The sequence below is a fragment of the Indicator indicator genome, chromosome 2, assembly GCF_027791375.1.
Source record: "Indicator indicator isolate 239-I01 chromosome 2, UM_Iind_1.1, whole genome shotgun sequence".
Lineage (NCBI taxonomy): Eukaryota > Metazoa > Chordata > Aves > Piciformes > Indicatoridae > Indicator > Indicator indicator.
The window spans coordinates 58,526,600-58,542,161 of record NC_072011.1 but is presented as its reverse complement, the minus strand read 5'-3'; the positions used below and the strand labels follow the sequence as shown (position 1 = coordinate 58,542,161).

General features: G+C 51.1%; 2 protein-coding genes across 2 annotated transcripts in view; one reads left to right on the top strand and one right to left on the bottom strand.

Annotated features, from left to right (window-relative positions):
- PPP2R5D (protein phosphatase 2 regulatory subunit B'delta) overlaps positions 1 to 11,466 on the top strand; it is a 33,679-nt gene extending 22,213 nt beyond the window's left edge. The window contains exons 12-16 of the mRNA XM_054397347.1: positions 1,819 to 1,946; positions 4,173 to 4,274; positions 9,710 to 9,782; positions 9,996 to 10,112; positions 11,329 to 11,466. Of these exons, the coding sequence (XP_054253322.1) occupies positions 1,819 to 1,946; positions 4,173 to 4,274; positions 9,710 to 9,782; positions 9,996 to 10,112; positions 11,329 to 11,466 (558 nt within the window). The remainder of the gene's footprint in view (positions 1 to 1,818; positions 1,947 to 4,172; positions 4,275 to 9,709; positions 9,783 to 9,995; positions 10,113 to 11,328) is intronic.
- A 2,453-nt stretch (positions 11,467 to 13,919) lies between these two features.
- Positions 13,920 to 15,358, bottom strand: MEA1 (male-enhanced antigen 1). The gene is made up of 3 exons (XM_054396510.1): positions 15,104 to 15,358; positions 14,890 to 15,013; positions 13,920 to 14,811 (listed from the first exon to the last, which is right to left on the bottom strand). Exons 1-3 carry the CDS (start codon positions 15,341 to 15,343, stop codon positions 14,648 to 14,650), a joined length of 528 nt encoding a protein of 175 aa, XP_054252485.1. The 5' UTR covers positions 15,344 to 15,358; the 3' UTR covers positions 13,920 to 14,647.
- Positions 15,359 to 15,562: the final 204 nt, after the last annotated feature.

Here is a 15,562-nt window from a genome sequence, read left to right as displayed (position 1 = left end):
ATATGTGGCTGACCCAGGTATGGGTGGACTGTTAAACAGTGACACAGCATGACTGTGACTGCACAGTGAGGCAGGCTGGCTTCAGCCTGTCTTTGCTACAGAGAGCTCCAAAGTCGTGTGTTTGCAGGCCAAAAATGAGGCCAGTCTAGGTCATGGAATCATTATTTTAGGTTGGAAAAAAACCTTCAAGATGATTGAGTCCAACCATTAACCATGTGCATATGTAAAAGATCACTGTTTCCTGGAAAGGACTGGAGGAGCCTGATGGAAACCAGCTGGATGTGTATTCTTGGTGTGGTGATGGGAACCAAAGGACTAGCATGACCTTTAGGCATGGAAGGAGCTACCATAGGGAGCTAAGGAGCTTGAATAAAGTAGGGTAAAGGCTGGTGGAGAGGCATCCTGTACTTGATAGCAGCCCTCATCTGCTGCCAACTCTGAAAAACAAGACTGACAAACCTGAAGAAGGTGGAAACACCTTACAGTCTAAAAAAATTGACCCAAACATGTCCTGTACAGTCAGTCTCTGTGTCTGCAGCTTGTCTGAGAGCAAAAACAGGAACTGACTTCTTGGTAAGCCTGAATACCTTGGTAGGGGAGAGGTTTCTCTGAGTGGATTGGGTGTTAATCTAGTGCACAAAGGCTTACTGGGATCCAGTAGCTGGAGACCAAAGCTAGGTAAGTGAACCTGAGGTGAGTTTCCCTTCATTTACTCCTGTGGAATGATACCTTAAGGGTACATAGGAAGTCTAAAATATATAACTAAGAGTAGATGTCTCGTTTCCTAGGTTTTTAAACCATCCTTGAGCTAGCTCTAGAAATTAGCCTGGAGATCTGCATTGCCCAGATTTGTGGTTCATGATGAAGGATTGTGGTTAAATCTGTTCCTATGTGAGAACTTGTTAGACTTGTTTGTCTTGTTAGAGCAGGATGGCTGTCCCATGATTTTCCATGCTTTCACCCTTAACTAAAGCAGGAAAATCATGGACCTGGTGCCTTAAGCATGCTCCAAAACCCAGAGAGACTCAGTTGTGGGCAAAGCCAGGGAGGAATGGGAGGAATGGAGTTTTACAGAGGAGGGTCTGAGGAAATCACAGGATCACAGGATGTCAGGGGTTGGAAGGGACCTCCAGAGATCATCGAGTCCAAACCTTTGCCAGAGCAGGACCATAGAATCTAGCACAGGTCACACAGGAACACATCCAGATGGGTCTTGAAAGTCTGCAGAAAAGGGGATTCCACAGCCTCTCTGGGCAGCCTGTGCTCTGTGACCCTCACAGTGAGGAAGTTCCTCCTCATGTTGAGGTGTCTTGGAGCTTGTGAAGGAGGCTTGGAGCTAGTTTGAGCTGGGACCTGGAGTGCATGACGTCATTGTCCTCAAGTAAAGGGTGCAAAGGGTGTGGGAGTCATCAGTGCACCCAGGGTAGGCTTTGCCTAGTCAAGAATGTGAGATTTTTCCCTAGGAAAGTGACAAGTGTCTGGCAGAAGCTAGGGATAAGCAAGCTGGGCATCAGGGATGAACGGCCTTGTAAAGGGTGTGGGAGTCATCAGCGTACCCAGGGCAGGCTTTGCCTAGTCAAGAATGTGAGGTTTTTCCCTAGGAAAGTGACAAGTGTCTGGCAGGAGCTAAGGATAAGCAAGCTGGGCATCAGAGATGAACGGCCTTCTAGCATTGTGAAAGGTCTTCCCTGCTTCCTGTGCTCCTTTGGCTGGGTGGTGGCAAGCTCTGTTCTCAGCACTGCACAGTTTCCCTGTGCAGCAGCACACAGGGGTTAATGGCAGGAGCCTCTCCAAGGTTGGCTTTGTCTCCCGCTGCAGGTGGCAGAGCGAGCACTGTACTATTGGAACAACGAATATATCATGAGCCTGATCAGCGATAACGCAGCCAAAATTCTCCCCATCATGTTTCCAGCACTCTACAAGAACTCCAAGAGTCACTGGAACAAGTAGGTCTTCCCACACGCCCTGGCACCTGCAGGATTGCTCGGCCTGCTGGCGATCCCGGGGCGTGCCGCTGCGGTGCGGTGACCGGGGGCAGTGCTCGGTGCCACCAGGTGCTGAGCCAGAGGGGTTGTTGGTACTGTCAGCATGGGAAAGTGCCACAGCAGAGCACAGAGCCCTGCTTCTGCGAGGGGTCTGGCACCTGCAGGGACCAGCCTTGGTGACATTGAGTCTGCCCAGGGTTGGGTATCTTCATGTCACTGATGCGGATGGTCTCCTGCAGGTGGGCAGTAGTTTTTCCAGATGGCTTTTTAACCCATATGCTGTCCTGGACCTTGGCTAATGCAGGGCCCTACTCCTTGAGTACAGGAAGAATGGAGAAAAGCAGAAGTAACCAGGTAGATGCCCCATGTCAAATTATTGCCCTCTGTGCCAAATCCCTCAATAGTGGTCTGTTTGATCTCACATCAGCTTCCTTTCTTACAACTGTTTCCTCAGTTGATTCCTTACCTGATTAATCCAAGTTGTAAAATTCACTTCCTTTTAATGAATTAGCTAAAAATACTCAGTCCACAGCCAAGATCCTAAAGTCTTCCAACAAAATCCACAAGAAGACCTGAAAAAAAAAACCTAAAACCCCAAAAAAGTAATCTTCCTCTGTTCTAGGGGGCGAAAAAAGCCCCAAATAACTAATTCTAGGGAGGCTGGGTGAGTTCAGGGCTTAGGAATATACTAAGGACAGGGTTATGGGGTGGAACTCTGTTCCAGAGAGCTCCCCACTGCTCTGCTGTTTGACTGCTTCCTTCTCTTCATTGTGTCAAGAAGCAGGAACTTGAGCCTCCAGTCAGGGGTGCTCTAATGACCCAGGTAGACACAGACATGCAGACAGGGACACAGGCTAGCACCCAGATGTGCACGTGTGCACCAATGTGCATGCACACATCTGGCCTTGCACATCTGCACATGGTGTGCAGCCAGTTGGATGCAGATACACACTCTAGCTCAGAGTTACTCCCCCTCCTGATCAGAATTCAGAAAAGGACTTTTATGTTCTTGTCTAAAACCCTTCACCAGTTCTATTTCCTTCTTGCACCAATCAAGATTCTTAATTCTCCTGTTTCTGTCTTTTCTTCTTGTCTCCTTCCCAGTGGTATGGCAGAAGAAGTGCTGAAGGTGTCTTCCTCATATTTCTCCTTGTCTTTGTTTTAGCACGAGCCACACCTTCTCAGGGCAGATTGAGTACCTCAGATTCTCTTCTTCCTTCCCATAGCTCATCTACTCCAACACATTGTCAAACAATCTGCATAAGTCCAGCAGGGCTGTCTCTCACTTACTACAGAATCACACGAATGTTAGGAGCTGGAAGGGACCTCTGGAGTCCAATGCCCCTGCCAAGGCAGGCTTACCTGGAGAAGGTCACACAGGAACACATCCAGGCAGATTTTGAAAGTCTCCACCACCTCTCTGGGCAGCCTGTTTCAGTGCTCTGTCACCCTTAAATTAAAGTTCCTTCTCATTTTTGGATGGAACTTCCTATGTTCAAGATTGTGCTGTTACTCCATCTGTAGGACTGGTGAAGAACAGAGCTCAGTCTGCTGAGTCTCTTTTTTTTTCCTCTGGGTCAGATGTTTCAGAGGCAGCTTCAATACTTGTTTTTATTTCCCTGGAGAGTCCCAGAGAGAGCTCATACAGTGCAACCTATTCATAAGTTGCTGTCACAAAGTTGGCTTTTCTTTGTGTTCCCATCTCTATAGGCTGCTGAATGTCTGTGTTTTGGGCAGCTCACTGACAAAGCTCATGACTGCATCCTGACCAGCCCAAAAAAAGTCATTGTGTATATGCAAAGTGAAATATTAGATTGGGTAAAGCCCCCTTGAGAACAGCCCTGAGCAGGTCCCTAGCAACCTTCCTTTCCAGTTTCTAACTACAAGCAATAAATGCATGAATGCCTATTTTTGCCCTCATTAGTCTCACCACAGTACTGCAGACCTGTCCCAGTTGTCTTCTCTTTCTTCTTCATCTCCTGGTCTCCCTGTGTAATAGTCTCTCCTGTGTTTGTGGAAAGAGTTTTCCCATGCTAAGAGCTGGGACTGTGTGAAAATCTTTTGTCACTTTGCTGTAGCATATAAGTCACTGCTGTTAGCTCTTGTCTGTGCTGCTGGTACTAGCTCAGGGCTGAGAACCTGGGGGATACCACCATGACTCGTTCTCCTTTCCTTCTTTCTTTGCAGGACAATCCATGGCCTGATCTACAATGCACTGAAGCTGTTCATGGAGATGAACCAAAAGCTTTTTGATGACTGCACACAGCAATACAAGGCAGAGAAGCAGAAGTGAGTAAGAATTTCTTGCCAAGTAACTTGAGCTCACCCTGGAGTCTCCTTGGGGTAGAGGAGCAGATGGTGGATGCCAGTAGGCAGAGGGGAAATGGAAAGGTGGTGCAAATAACTTTGTCAAAAGTAGGATTCCTCAGCAAGAGCTGTGTGTAGGGATGAAAGGAGGTGAAATATGTGGGCTGATAAAAATCCTTCCAGTTCTGCTGAAGCAGGTAGCTTGGGAAAGAGTGAGAGAGTTTGCTGGATTGTGAGGAAATAAATCGCAATGTAGTGGATACTCAGCTTTGCAGAGACACTTATCATAGAGTCATAGAATGGCCTGGGCTGGAAGGGACCTACAAAGGTCATCCAGTCCAACCCCCTCTGCAGTCAGCAGGGGCATCCTCAACTAGATCAGGTTGCCCAGAGGCTCACCTTGAATATCTCCAGGGATGGGGCCTCAATTACCTCCCTGGGCAACCTGTTCCAGTGTTCCACTACCCTCATGGTGCAGAACTTGTTCCTAACATCCAATCTAAATCTCCTGTTCTCTAGTTTGAAGCCATCCTATCACTGCAGGCCTTTGTAAACAGTCTTCAGTCCTTCTTGTAGGCCCCCTTCAGGTACTGGAAGGTCACTATTAGGTCTCCCCAGAGCTTTCTCTTGTCCAGGCTGAACCACCCCAGCTCCCTCAGCCTGTCTTCATGCCCTGTCTTGGAAGCTTTTACCACTATGTCATAGTGATGCCAGTGAAACCCTGCTGCTTTAGAAAGACTTCTGTGAAGGGCTTTGCTGCAGTGGGCTTACTGCATCTTTCATGCCACAGGACACTTTCAATTTTCCAACAATAAACACAGAATAACACCTGGAATTTCAAAGAGCCAATGTTGGGGATAAAACCTGAGCTCAGCAAAGTACCTGTACCATCATGCTGTGAAAAACTCATTTTTTTTGTGTTTTCTTGTGCTTGGTGCTTGTACAACTTGCCTTGGTAAGCTGAGTCAGTTCAGTAAGCTAGAAGGAAACTCTTTGGATTTTTTTCCTTTTTCCCTGTGCTGAGGGTGATTGTTCCCAGCATTAGTGTGTGACTGGTGGAGGATTATTCTGGAAAAGATCAACAAAGCAGCTCAGAGCTGTCCAAGAAATAGATGGGTGGAGCTGCACTGTTTCCTGCTAATCCTGATTTTGTTTTATATTTTCTCTAGTGCCTCTCTGCCTAATTATGCTTCGGAAAACCTTGTGTGGAGTTTTAATCAAGAGTATGCCTTTTGCTCTCCTACATAACCAAATTTAGTAAAAATGCCAATTGGAAGCTTGCTGAGCAGGATGGAAAAACATATTTTAGCAGCTGAATCTGAGATTGGTTCACTTACAGTGAGCATAATACACTCAGCTAAGTGGGATCTTCCTGCCAAAGGGACCCAGCTAAGGAGGCCTTTCTGGGCAAAAAAAAGAATCATGGAATGGTCTGGGCTGGAAGGAACCTCCAAAGGTCATCTATTCCAACCCCCTCTGCAGTAAGCAGAGGCATCATCAACTAGATCAGGTTGCTCAGAGCCCTGCTGAGCCTCACCTTGAATATCTCCAGGGATGGGGCCCCAACCACCTCCCTGGGCAACCTGTTCCAGCGTTCCACTACCCTCATGGTAAAGAACTTGTTCCTGCAGAAGAAAGCTCAATTGTGCTGTCACCAGCACAGCATTAGCCACTGTAATTGGCTTGAGATGGAGAAAAGATTCCCCCTCTGAAGGGATGCTGGAGCTGGGATAGAACTCTCATAAATGGAGAGTGAAAGGTCTGGAGGCTGGGAAACAGCTAGAAAAGGGAAATCACTGACAGAAGGGAATGTGGTATGACAGTAGGCTAGGGGGACAGCACAGCTTGTCTGGCAAAGAGACAGAGATTTTGGGCAGAGGTACAGTGAAGAGGTGGCTTGGGGAATGGTGGTGGTAGTGTTATTCATAGTATCAATTATAGTAGGAATGGGATAGGTAAAGGGCTTCATGGCTTCCCTAAGCAGTATCCTAGCCTGGATCAGCAATAGTGTGACCATCAGGACCAGGACAGTGATTGTGGCACTGTACTCAGCACCAGTCAGGACACACCTTGAGTCCTGGGTTCAGTTTTGGGGCACTCACTACAAGAAAGACTTTGAGGTGCTAGAGTGTATCCAGAGAAGGGCAGCAAAGCAGGTGAAGGGTCTGGAGAACAGATCTGGTGAGGAGCAGCTGAGGGAACTGGGGTTGTTCAGTCTAGAGAAGAGGAGGCTGAGGGGAGACCTCATTGCTCTCTACAACTCCCTGAAAGGAGGTTAGAGTGAGGTGGGGGTTAGTTTCTTCTCCCTAGTAAATAGTAAAGGGATGAGAGGAAATGGCCTCAGGTTGTACCAGAGGAGGTTTAAGTTGGCTATTAGAAGAAACATCTTCATTATAAAAATTCTCAGATTGGAACAGGCTCCCCAGGGAAGTGGTTGAATGCCATTCCCTGGAGGTGTTTCAAAGATGCGGAGATGTGGTGCTGAGGGCCATGGTTCAGCACCAGCCTTGGTAGAGTTAGAGAATGGTTGGATTCAATGATCTTAAAGGTCTTTTCCAGCCAAAATGACTCTGTGGTTCTAAATAAGAGAAGTGAAGAAATAGGGGGTTTCAGGCAAGGGGCCTGAGACTGAGCAGGATATAGGACAAAGGCAGTGTAGAAGGGCATGCACCTGGGAAAATGGATCATCCTTTCAAGGTAACAGTATAGTTGAAATGAGATGGCCCAGCACCCTGTCAAGCTGAGTCTTAGAGCTGTCCAATGTAGGCAAATCCATTGCTTCCCTTGGGAATTAATTCCAATGTCTAACTATTCTTCTGGAGTCCAGTCTGAGTCTCACCAGGAGTAACTTGTACCCCTTTGGATTAGAAACCTGGGTTTACTAGAACATTATGCTTAAGTTCTTTCCTTAAGTCCATTTTGAAAATGTCATCTCTTCCTTCCATGTCTTTAAACTATCCAAGAAATAGAAGCAAATCCATGTGCACTTCTCACTGTGGCTGCATCTTCTGGACTGTAACACAGAAAGTGTTACTGCATCCAGTTCTGGAGCCACTGTGTCCAGTCCTGGAGCCTCTATTACAAGAGGGATCTGGACATGCTGGAGCGTGTCCAGAGAAGGGCCACCAGGATGATCAGAGGGCTGGAGCTCCTCTCCTATGAGGACAGACTGAGAGAGTTGGGGCTGTTCAGTCTGGAGAAGAAAAGGCTCCAAGGAGACCTTATTGTGGCCTTCCAGTATCTGAAGGGAGCCTACAAGAAAGCTGGGGAGAGACTTTTTAGGATCCCAGGTAGTGGCAGGACTAGGGGGAATGGAACAAAGCTGGAAGTGGGGAGGTTCAGACTGGACATGAAGAAGAAGTTCTTCCCCATGAGGGTGGTGAGAGCCTGGAATGGGTTGCCCAGGGAGGTGGTTGGGGCCCCATCCCTGGAGGTGTTTAAGGCCAGGCTGGATGAGGCTCTGGCCAGCCTGATGTAGTGTGAGGTGTCCCTGCCCATGGCAGGGGGGTTGGAACTGGATGATCCTTGTGGTCCCTTCCAACCCTGACTGATTCTGTGATTCTAAGTCATTGTTGGAATGAACAGGGTTAGAGGAGCCATATTTCACGGGCAGGAGAAAGTCTCTCCTGTGGAACAAGATTGTTTCGTAGCTGAAGTCTGCCTGGGAGCTTGGGGTGCCACTCCTGTACCCCATAGAATGCTGCTACCTGGTCTGTGGAGCAGCACATCCTGCTGTTGCTACCCTTCCAGTGGAGAAGACATGCTGCATCCACAGCTCATCTCTGCTGCCTCCCTTGCAGAGCTGCCTGCAGGTCCTGCTTTTCAGTGGACAGTGATGTGGCACTGCAGTTAGCTGCCATTTTCAGACAGACTTAAAGTGAGTAGAAATAGCACTTTTTGTGTTAATGAAAGCCTGTGAGGCTGTGATGTCATAAGATCATAGAATGGTTTGGGTTGGAAGGAACCTTTAAAGATCATCTACTTCTAAACCCCCATGCCATGGGCAGGGACACCTTCCACTATACCTGGCCTTGAACACTTCTTGGGAGGGGGCATCCACAAGCTCCCTGGGCAACCTATTCCAGTGTCTAAAAACCCTCACTGTAAAGAATTTCTTCCTAATCTCCAGTCTAACTCTCCCCTCTTCTAGCCTCAAGCCATCCCCCCTCATCCTATCACTACAAGCCCTTGTCAAAAATCGCTCCCCAACTTTCTTGTAGCACCCTTCAGGTACTGGAAGGCTGCTCTGAAGTCTCCCTGGAGCCTTCCCTTCTCCAGGCTGAACAGCCTCAACTCTTGCAGCCTGTCCCCATGGGGGAGGGGCTTCAGCCCTCTGATAGTCTTTGTGGCCTCCTCTGAACCCCTTCCAACAGTTCCATGTCCTTCTTGTGTTGGGGACACCAGAACTGGATGCAGTACTCCAGGTGGGGGTCTCACAAGAGCAGAGTAGAGAGGCAGAATCACCTCCCTTGTCCTGCTGGTCACACTGCTTTTGATGCAGCCCAGCACACAGTTGCCTTCTGGGCTGCCAGTGCACATTGCCTGCTCATGTTAAGTTTTTCATCAACTGACACCCCCAAGTCCTTCTCCTCAAGACTGCTCTCAAGCCACTCCTCACCCAGCCTGTTTGTGCTTGGGATTGCCCCAACCCAGATGCAGGACTTTGCACTTGGCATTGCTGAACTTGATGAGATTGGCTTGGGCCCAAGCCTGTCCAGGTCCCTCTGGATGGCATCCCTTCAACTGGGCCACACAGCTTGGTGTCATCTGCTAAAATCAGATGGTTAAAATCAGAAATAAAGCAGAGACTTTAGAGCAGTTGTGTAAAATGTAGAAGACAATAACAAGGAGTGGTGAATGCTCACCTCTGTTTGCAGGGAGTGTTTACAGCCCTTGGTTTTCCAGGTGTCCCAATGGAATGACCACGTAAGCTCTGTGCCAAGTTCAAGAGCTATGCCTGAGGGTTTGGGCAGCTCTCTGGTGTCTTATGGTTAGAGAGAGAGGGAACTGCAGGCAGTTGAGCCCCAGCTGTATTGGAAATGGCAATCTGCCCCTCTGCATCTTTAGGTCACGAGGAAAGTGTTTGCTATCCAAAGTGGTGCCATTGCTTTACTCCAGTTGTTCTGGTCCACTGGTGCAGCACAGAGACAGGGAAAATGTCCCTGTACAGCCCACTGCTGCTCTGAGGTGAGCAAGGAGTGTCCCTGTCTACCCCCTGCTAGCTGCAGTGTCCCCTCTTCTTGCCACATCTCACCTGGAGGTAGAGTTAGGGCTCTCTGAAGGACAGAACAGCTCTTCCCTTCACCTGCACGTTGCTGCTGTCTCTTGCTTTTGTTTTCCTGTGAGTGAAAGCTGCACTTTCCCTCCCTGGAGTTCACACTTGCTCTCTCTCTCTCTCTCTCTCTCTTTCTCTGCAGGGGAAGGTTCAGGATGAAGGAACGAGAAGAAATGTGGCAGAAAATAGAGGAGTTGGCCCGGCTGAACCCCCAGGTGGGTAACAGAAGAACCTAGAATGAATGAGACAAGAATGTGCTGGGGGCCTTGACATGCTTCCTTGGCTGATGAGAGCAGGTTATAGCACCTGATCTCAGTCCTGTGCACAGGTGCCAGGGAGGGCAGCTGGAAGATTTGTGCCATGCTGTGTTATGATGCTGAGGGGTGCAGGCTTGGTGCTGTCTCTCCAGCTGTCTCTCTTGTCTGCAGTACCCCATGTATTATGCACCTTCACCATTGCCTCCTGTCTGCTGCATGGAAACGGAGACCCCCACTGCAGAGGACATACAGCTGCTGAAGAAAACAGTGGAGACAGAGGCTGTGCAGGTGAGAAGCTGGCTAGGACTCTAGAATCATAGAATGGTTTGGGCTGGAAGGACCTTAAAGATCATCTAGTTCCAACCCCACTGCCATGGCAAGGACACCTTCTGCTAGACCAGATTGCTCAAGGCCTCAGGTCATTCTGCAATTACTCTCAGACCAGCAAAGACATCAGCATAGTCAGTCCAAGGTTCAGAACTGGCTCTTCATGAGTGTTGTGAGGATCAATACCCCTACTCCCATCCCAGATCATTAAGAAATTAACTTGTAGTCTGAAGCATGGAGTTTATCTAACCTTCCTCCTGTAAAAAAAAAATCAAGTGGGACTTTTCTGTCTCCTTTTGGTCTGTTTGTCTCTGAGCCTGTTTTCATAGAATTATTAAGGTTGGGAAAGACCTCTAAGATCATCAAGTCCAACCTTCTACCCAACACCTCCATGCCCCAAAGTGTCACATCTGCTCATTTTTTGAACACATCTGGAAATGGTGGCTCCACCACCTCCCTGGGCAATCTGTTCTAATGCCTGACCACTCTTACAGAGAAGAAATTCTTTCTAAAATCCAACCTAAACTTCCCCTGGTACAACTTGAGGCCATTTCCTCTTGTCCTGTCATTACTTACTTGGGAGAAAAGGCTGGCATCAGCCTCACTTCATCCTCCTTTCTGGTAGCTGTAGAGAGCAATGAGGTCTCCCCTCAGCCTTCTCTTCTTCACGCTAAACAAACCCCAGTTCCCTCAGCCACTCCTCACCAGACCTGCTCTCCAAACCCTTCACCAGCTTCATTGCCCTTCTCTGGACATGCTCCAGCACCTCAATGTCTTTCCTGTAGTGGGGGACCCAAAACTGAACCCAGTATTTGAGATGCAGCCTCACCAGTGCTGAGTACAGGGGCACGATCATTTCCCTACTCCTGCTGGCCACACCATTCCTGATCCAGGCCAGGATGCTGTTGGCCTTCTTGGCCACCTGAGCACACTGTTGGCTCATGTTCAGCCAGCTGTCAACCAGCACCCCCAGGTCCTTTTCTGCTGGGCAGCTTTCCAGCCACTCTGCCCCAAGCCTGAACCGCTCATGGGGTTGTTGCAACCAAAGTTGCTGCAGCATCCTGCATTGCCAGTCAACATGTCCTAGAGCTGTTGGAGTCAGAGAATGGGGAGGTGGGGAGGTTGGAGGGGTGAATGTGTTTGCTGCTGATTCCTGACTCCTTTGGTTTGTCTGTAGATGCTGAAGGACATTAAGAAGGAGAAAGTTTTGCTGCGCCGGAAATCTGAGCTTCCTCAGGATGTCTACACTATAAAAGCCCTGGAGGCCCACAAGAGAGCAGAAGAGTTTCTCACTTCAAGCCAGGAGGCTCTCTGACGGGCTCAGGAGCTGGCCCGGGAAGCTCTACCCCATCCCTTTCCCCCAGGGGTCACAGAAATGCACTTGGTTCTCATGTATAAATAAGGAATGAACATGGTGAGCTGTGCCTGTCCTCCACTCCATCCACATCCCTCCAGGGTAGATCTGCTTTTATGTTATAACTTGTATCTCACCACTGTCATGTCCTCCTGCTTTTCCTCCTTCCTTCTGCTTTTCTACCTGGGGTGTGCATGCATGAAGGGAACCTGCCTGACCTGTGATTGTATCAGCCCAGGCAGCTTCATTTCCAGCTGCTACCAGGTGGTTCTTACCCTGCCTGGGAGCCAGAGCCTTGCTGTGCTGCAGCACAGGCTCTGTGTTGGCTAGAGACTACCACGTGTGGCTCAGCATGCTGCTGCAAGCCCCAAGTGCCCATCGCCACCATGCCTGCCCCTCTGCAGCCAAGCCCTGTGGTGCCCCAGAGGTCAGGCTGAGCTCGGGGCAGGAGTTGGTGGGGACCCTGCTGCCTCTCCAGCTTGCGTTGGGGTGCAGCTCCGCAGCTGAAGGGTCTCACGTACAGCAGAGGAAATGTTAGCTTCCAGCCTTCTTTTGCTTCAAGCTCTTGTTCTGTTCCTGTCAGTGGAGTGGGGGTTCAGTGCTTTGCCACCCCTAATAAAGCTGGGTGCAAGCACTACGTACTGTTGTAGCCCTCCCTTTAGAGCATCCTTAGAAGCTCTCTCGTGGGAAAGTGAATTCCTTCAGCTGTTTGTGTTGGTCTGTGCTGACTCCTCATCTGCATCCCAGTGTCTTGGGTTAGTTGTGGGCCCAGAATTAACTTTCTGCTTTGTAGCAGGCGTCAGCTGCTGACTCCTGCTTCCTTCCTCTACCTGCTCTATTAAAAGACTCCCGCAGCTCTCCCTTTGTCGCTGGATCCCATCCCTAGCTCTGCAGTGGCCAGGGTTTATAGGAAGCTTGTGCTGCTCAAGCAATTTCTGCAAACTAATAGAAGCAATGGATACACGTTTCAGGGGCAGGCTGAGTTTGAGTGTTGTCTCCTCTTTATGACCAGTGGCTAGGTGCTACTGCCAACACGCTTCTGTGTGTGTGCTCTGAGCAAAGTCCGCCTTTAGCACCTGCTGCAGCCCCAGGCCCTCGTTAGTTATCATGTGGTGCACCAGGAACTTGTGCTAATTTAGCCTTTAGAGCACACTTGCTGATAGCCCAGGGGGTTGCACAGCACTTGGGTGCTACTGTTATACTACAGCTTTCTCCCCTACCTTTTGTGGTGCAGATTCAGTGCCAGGCCAAGGTGCCATGTCAGAGAGGCTGGTTTGTGATAGCAGAGGGAACTCGTCCTTGCTTCTTACCTGCTGTGCTTGCGTTCTTGACACATAAACTTAAGTGGGGTTGCAGTAGTGGAGAGAGCACACAGGGTTGATGCTAGTCTGCCACTGCTTTGCAGCATCATGGGGTGCTGCAGAAGGTCCTAGTGTATCTGCTCGTCCTCACTGGAGAACGATTCCCAGGTCAGAGGTTACTCCCCTCTCATCTTGCCACTGGTGTGCAGCATATCCTTCCTCCAACCCAAAACTAAGGTGTTTATTTCCCCTGTGTATCCTGTCCCTCCAGCCCTGTTTGGCACGCTTCCCTGTCCCTTAGGAGTAGCTGGCAAGCACGAGTACGTGCGGGACCACCACCAAGTCATGCAGGACCCTACCTCCCCTCTGCTTCATGCAATGGGCCAGTTCATCAGGAGACTTACAAAACACCTCAGGGAGGTTCTTGCTTATTTTGAACATTAGTCCAAGCTCATGGTCAGCTGCCAATCGATTACCTCATGCCTGGCACAGCATGTAGACATGTCCTGGGTGATGCCAGTGGGAGCAGCTGAGCGGCAGGCGTCTCGGGGCAGAGTGCAGATGAGGCTGGCCGAGCACCACTGGCAGCAGGGCTCGGGAGGATGGTGCTCCCCGTTGCAGTACAGGCTTTCCAACTCATCCGTTTACCGTCGCCTTCAGGAGCCACCGCTTTACTTTCAGAGTGCTGCAGCATGTGTGCCCTCACCTGAGCCTGCTTGCTGCTAGGCAGTGCCTGCCTTTCCCCAGCATGGGGCCTCTCTGCTCACAAAAGGAACAGAGGCTTCTGGTGCACAGAAGCTGTTTGCTGTCCTGCAGAAGGTCCATCTCTGCTGGCAGCCCCAGAGCCTGGCCAGAGGAACGTTTGCTGGGGTTGTGCCACGTGCAGAGGCAAGACTGTAACACACCACAACTATGTGCTGTACAGCTTCAGTGTTTATCTCATAGTTTTGTGTGTCTTGTTCTGGGTCAGGGAATTTATGCTTAGTACTTTCGCACTGCCATTAGTTTGCTGCCGATTCATTCCAGTGTCCTTGGACATCCAAGAAGGGGACCACGTAAGAAAGGGGGGGGAGTGTGTTCATCTGCTGCTCATTAGCAGGCCTCTGTCTGCAAGGCTACAGCTACCCCCTGCTTCTCTACACTTGGTTTCTAGCATTAGCACTGCTCATTTCTGCCTATGCCTTTCCCCAAATCAGCCAAATGGACAGAACTGGAGCTGCCTCTTCCACTTCACCTGGCTCCCTCCTCCTGAGGGAACAAGCAAAACTTAACTATTGTATTCACCCCCTGGACACAAGTATTAAGCTGCTTACAGTTCATATGTACATATGGTGTACTTTATTTTCAGTAGAGCATTACATAGTATGAAAGTGTTGGATTTTGTACAGATGTCCCTGTATGTACAGAACTAAATAAAAACAACCTCTTGGAAAGACAACACTTGACTCCACCTGATACTCCAACACACAGTCCCTGCCCTGGGGAAGAGGTGCCCCAGCACGGAGAGAGACTTCTCCAGCACGGACAAATCCCGTGTTTGCCCTAAGGGAAACTGGGCAAAGCTGGCCAAGACCCCACCCTCCACATGCACACGGGTATGGAAACCGGTTGGGTTCCTCGCAGGCAGAGGAAGCCAACACAAGGACATCACAGCAAGTTACGCACCAGCCGGAACCAGGAAAGAGGAGCAGGAAGGGAAGTCAGGCAATGGCAGTGGGACAGACTGAAGGTGGATACCAGCAAATCCTGTCACTGCCCGGCTCCAAGGCAGCAGGCACCTGCCCTGCCCGCGCAGTGGGGGGAGGGCTGGCTTCGGCAGCCTCCGCGCTGCAGCTCGGCCCTCACTTCCATTCCGGAGGGGGGCCGCTAAGGCTCTGCCGGGCCTGCAGCGTACGCTGCACAACGGCCTTCCACTGGTCCTCCGAGATCTGGCTGGCCCAGGCGGGAATGCCCAGACTGGGAAGCTTCACGCCGGCCATCGTCCTCTTCACCAGCTCCACATGCTCTGTGAACAAGAGGGCGTGAGGCCGCGGCCGAGCCCCGCGCAGGGCGGCCGGCAGGGCTCGGCTGGAGACGCCGTTACCTGGATCCATGGGGATGGAGCTGCGGCTGCTTGGAGCCACAGCGCCTTGCTCAGCCGCCGCCGCCTCCTCCTCCCCCTCCTCCTCGCTGTCGGCCGGCGGGTCGGGCAGGTACAGCCTCATCATCTACAGAGAAAGGCAGGCAGCGGCTGCCGACACCGTTCCCCCCACCGCCGGCTCTCCCCCAGCCTAGCCCGGCCCGGCGGCGGGTGTTACCTGCAGCCGCTCCTGCAGGTCGGGGCCCGACTCAGTGCGGCCCGCCGGGGCGGCGGGAGGGCCTGCCTCACCGGGACCCTGCTCCGGCTCCTGGCTCAGCGGCTGGTACAAATACCCGCCGCCTTCCTCCTCCTCCTCTTCCTCATCGCCGCTCCAGCCCGCCGAGCCGTTGGGGGCCTCCGGCGGCCCCGGCTCCTCGGGACACACCCGTTCCGGCCCCATAGTCCCCGCCACTGCCATCCACCGGGCGCGGACGACGGAGAGGCCTCACCACCTCCGCCCGGAAGCGTCGCCGCTGAGGCACTGTGGGTGTTGTAGTGCTGGGGCAGGAGGCGCCACCGGCACCGCACCGCCACCATCGGCCTCTCTCGGCGCTGCCGTACCATGCCCGGCCGCGGGGCTGGGGCGGGGTAGGGTAGGGCGGGCTCTAGATGGCCGTGCCCCCAAGGGGAGCCCGAG

What these genes read in the sequence shown, in the direction of transcription:
- MEA1 (XM_054396510.1), bottom strand. Translation starts at nt 15,343, where the DNA reads ATGGCAGTGGCGGGGACTATGGGGCCGGAACGGGTGTGTCCCGAGGAG. An exon ending in ACCTGCAGGAGCGGCTGCAG is followed by an intron (nt 15,014 to 15,103) that starts GTAACACCCGCC and finishes CTTTCTCTGTAG; the next exon opens with ATGATGAGGCTGTACCTGCC. An exon ending in CTCCATCCCCATGGATCCAG is followed by an intron (nt 14,812 to 14,889) that starts GTAACGGCGTCT and finishes TCTTGTTCACAG; the next exon opens with AGCATGTGGAGCTGGTGAAG.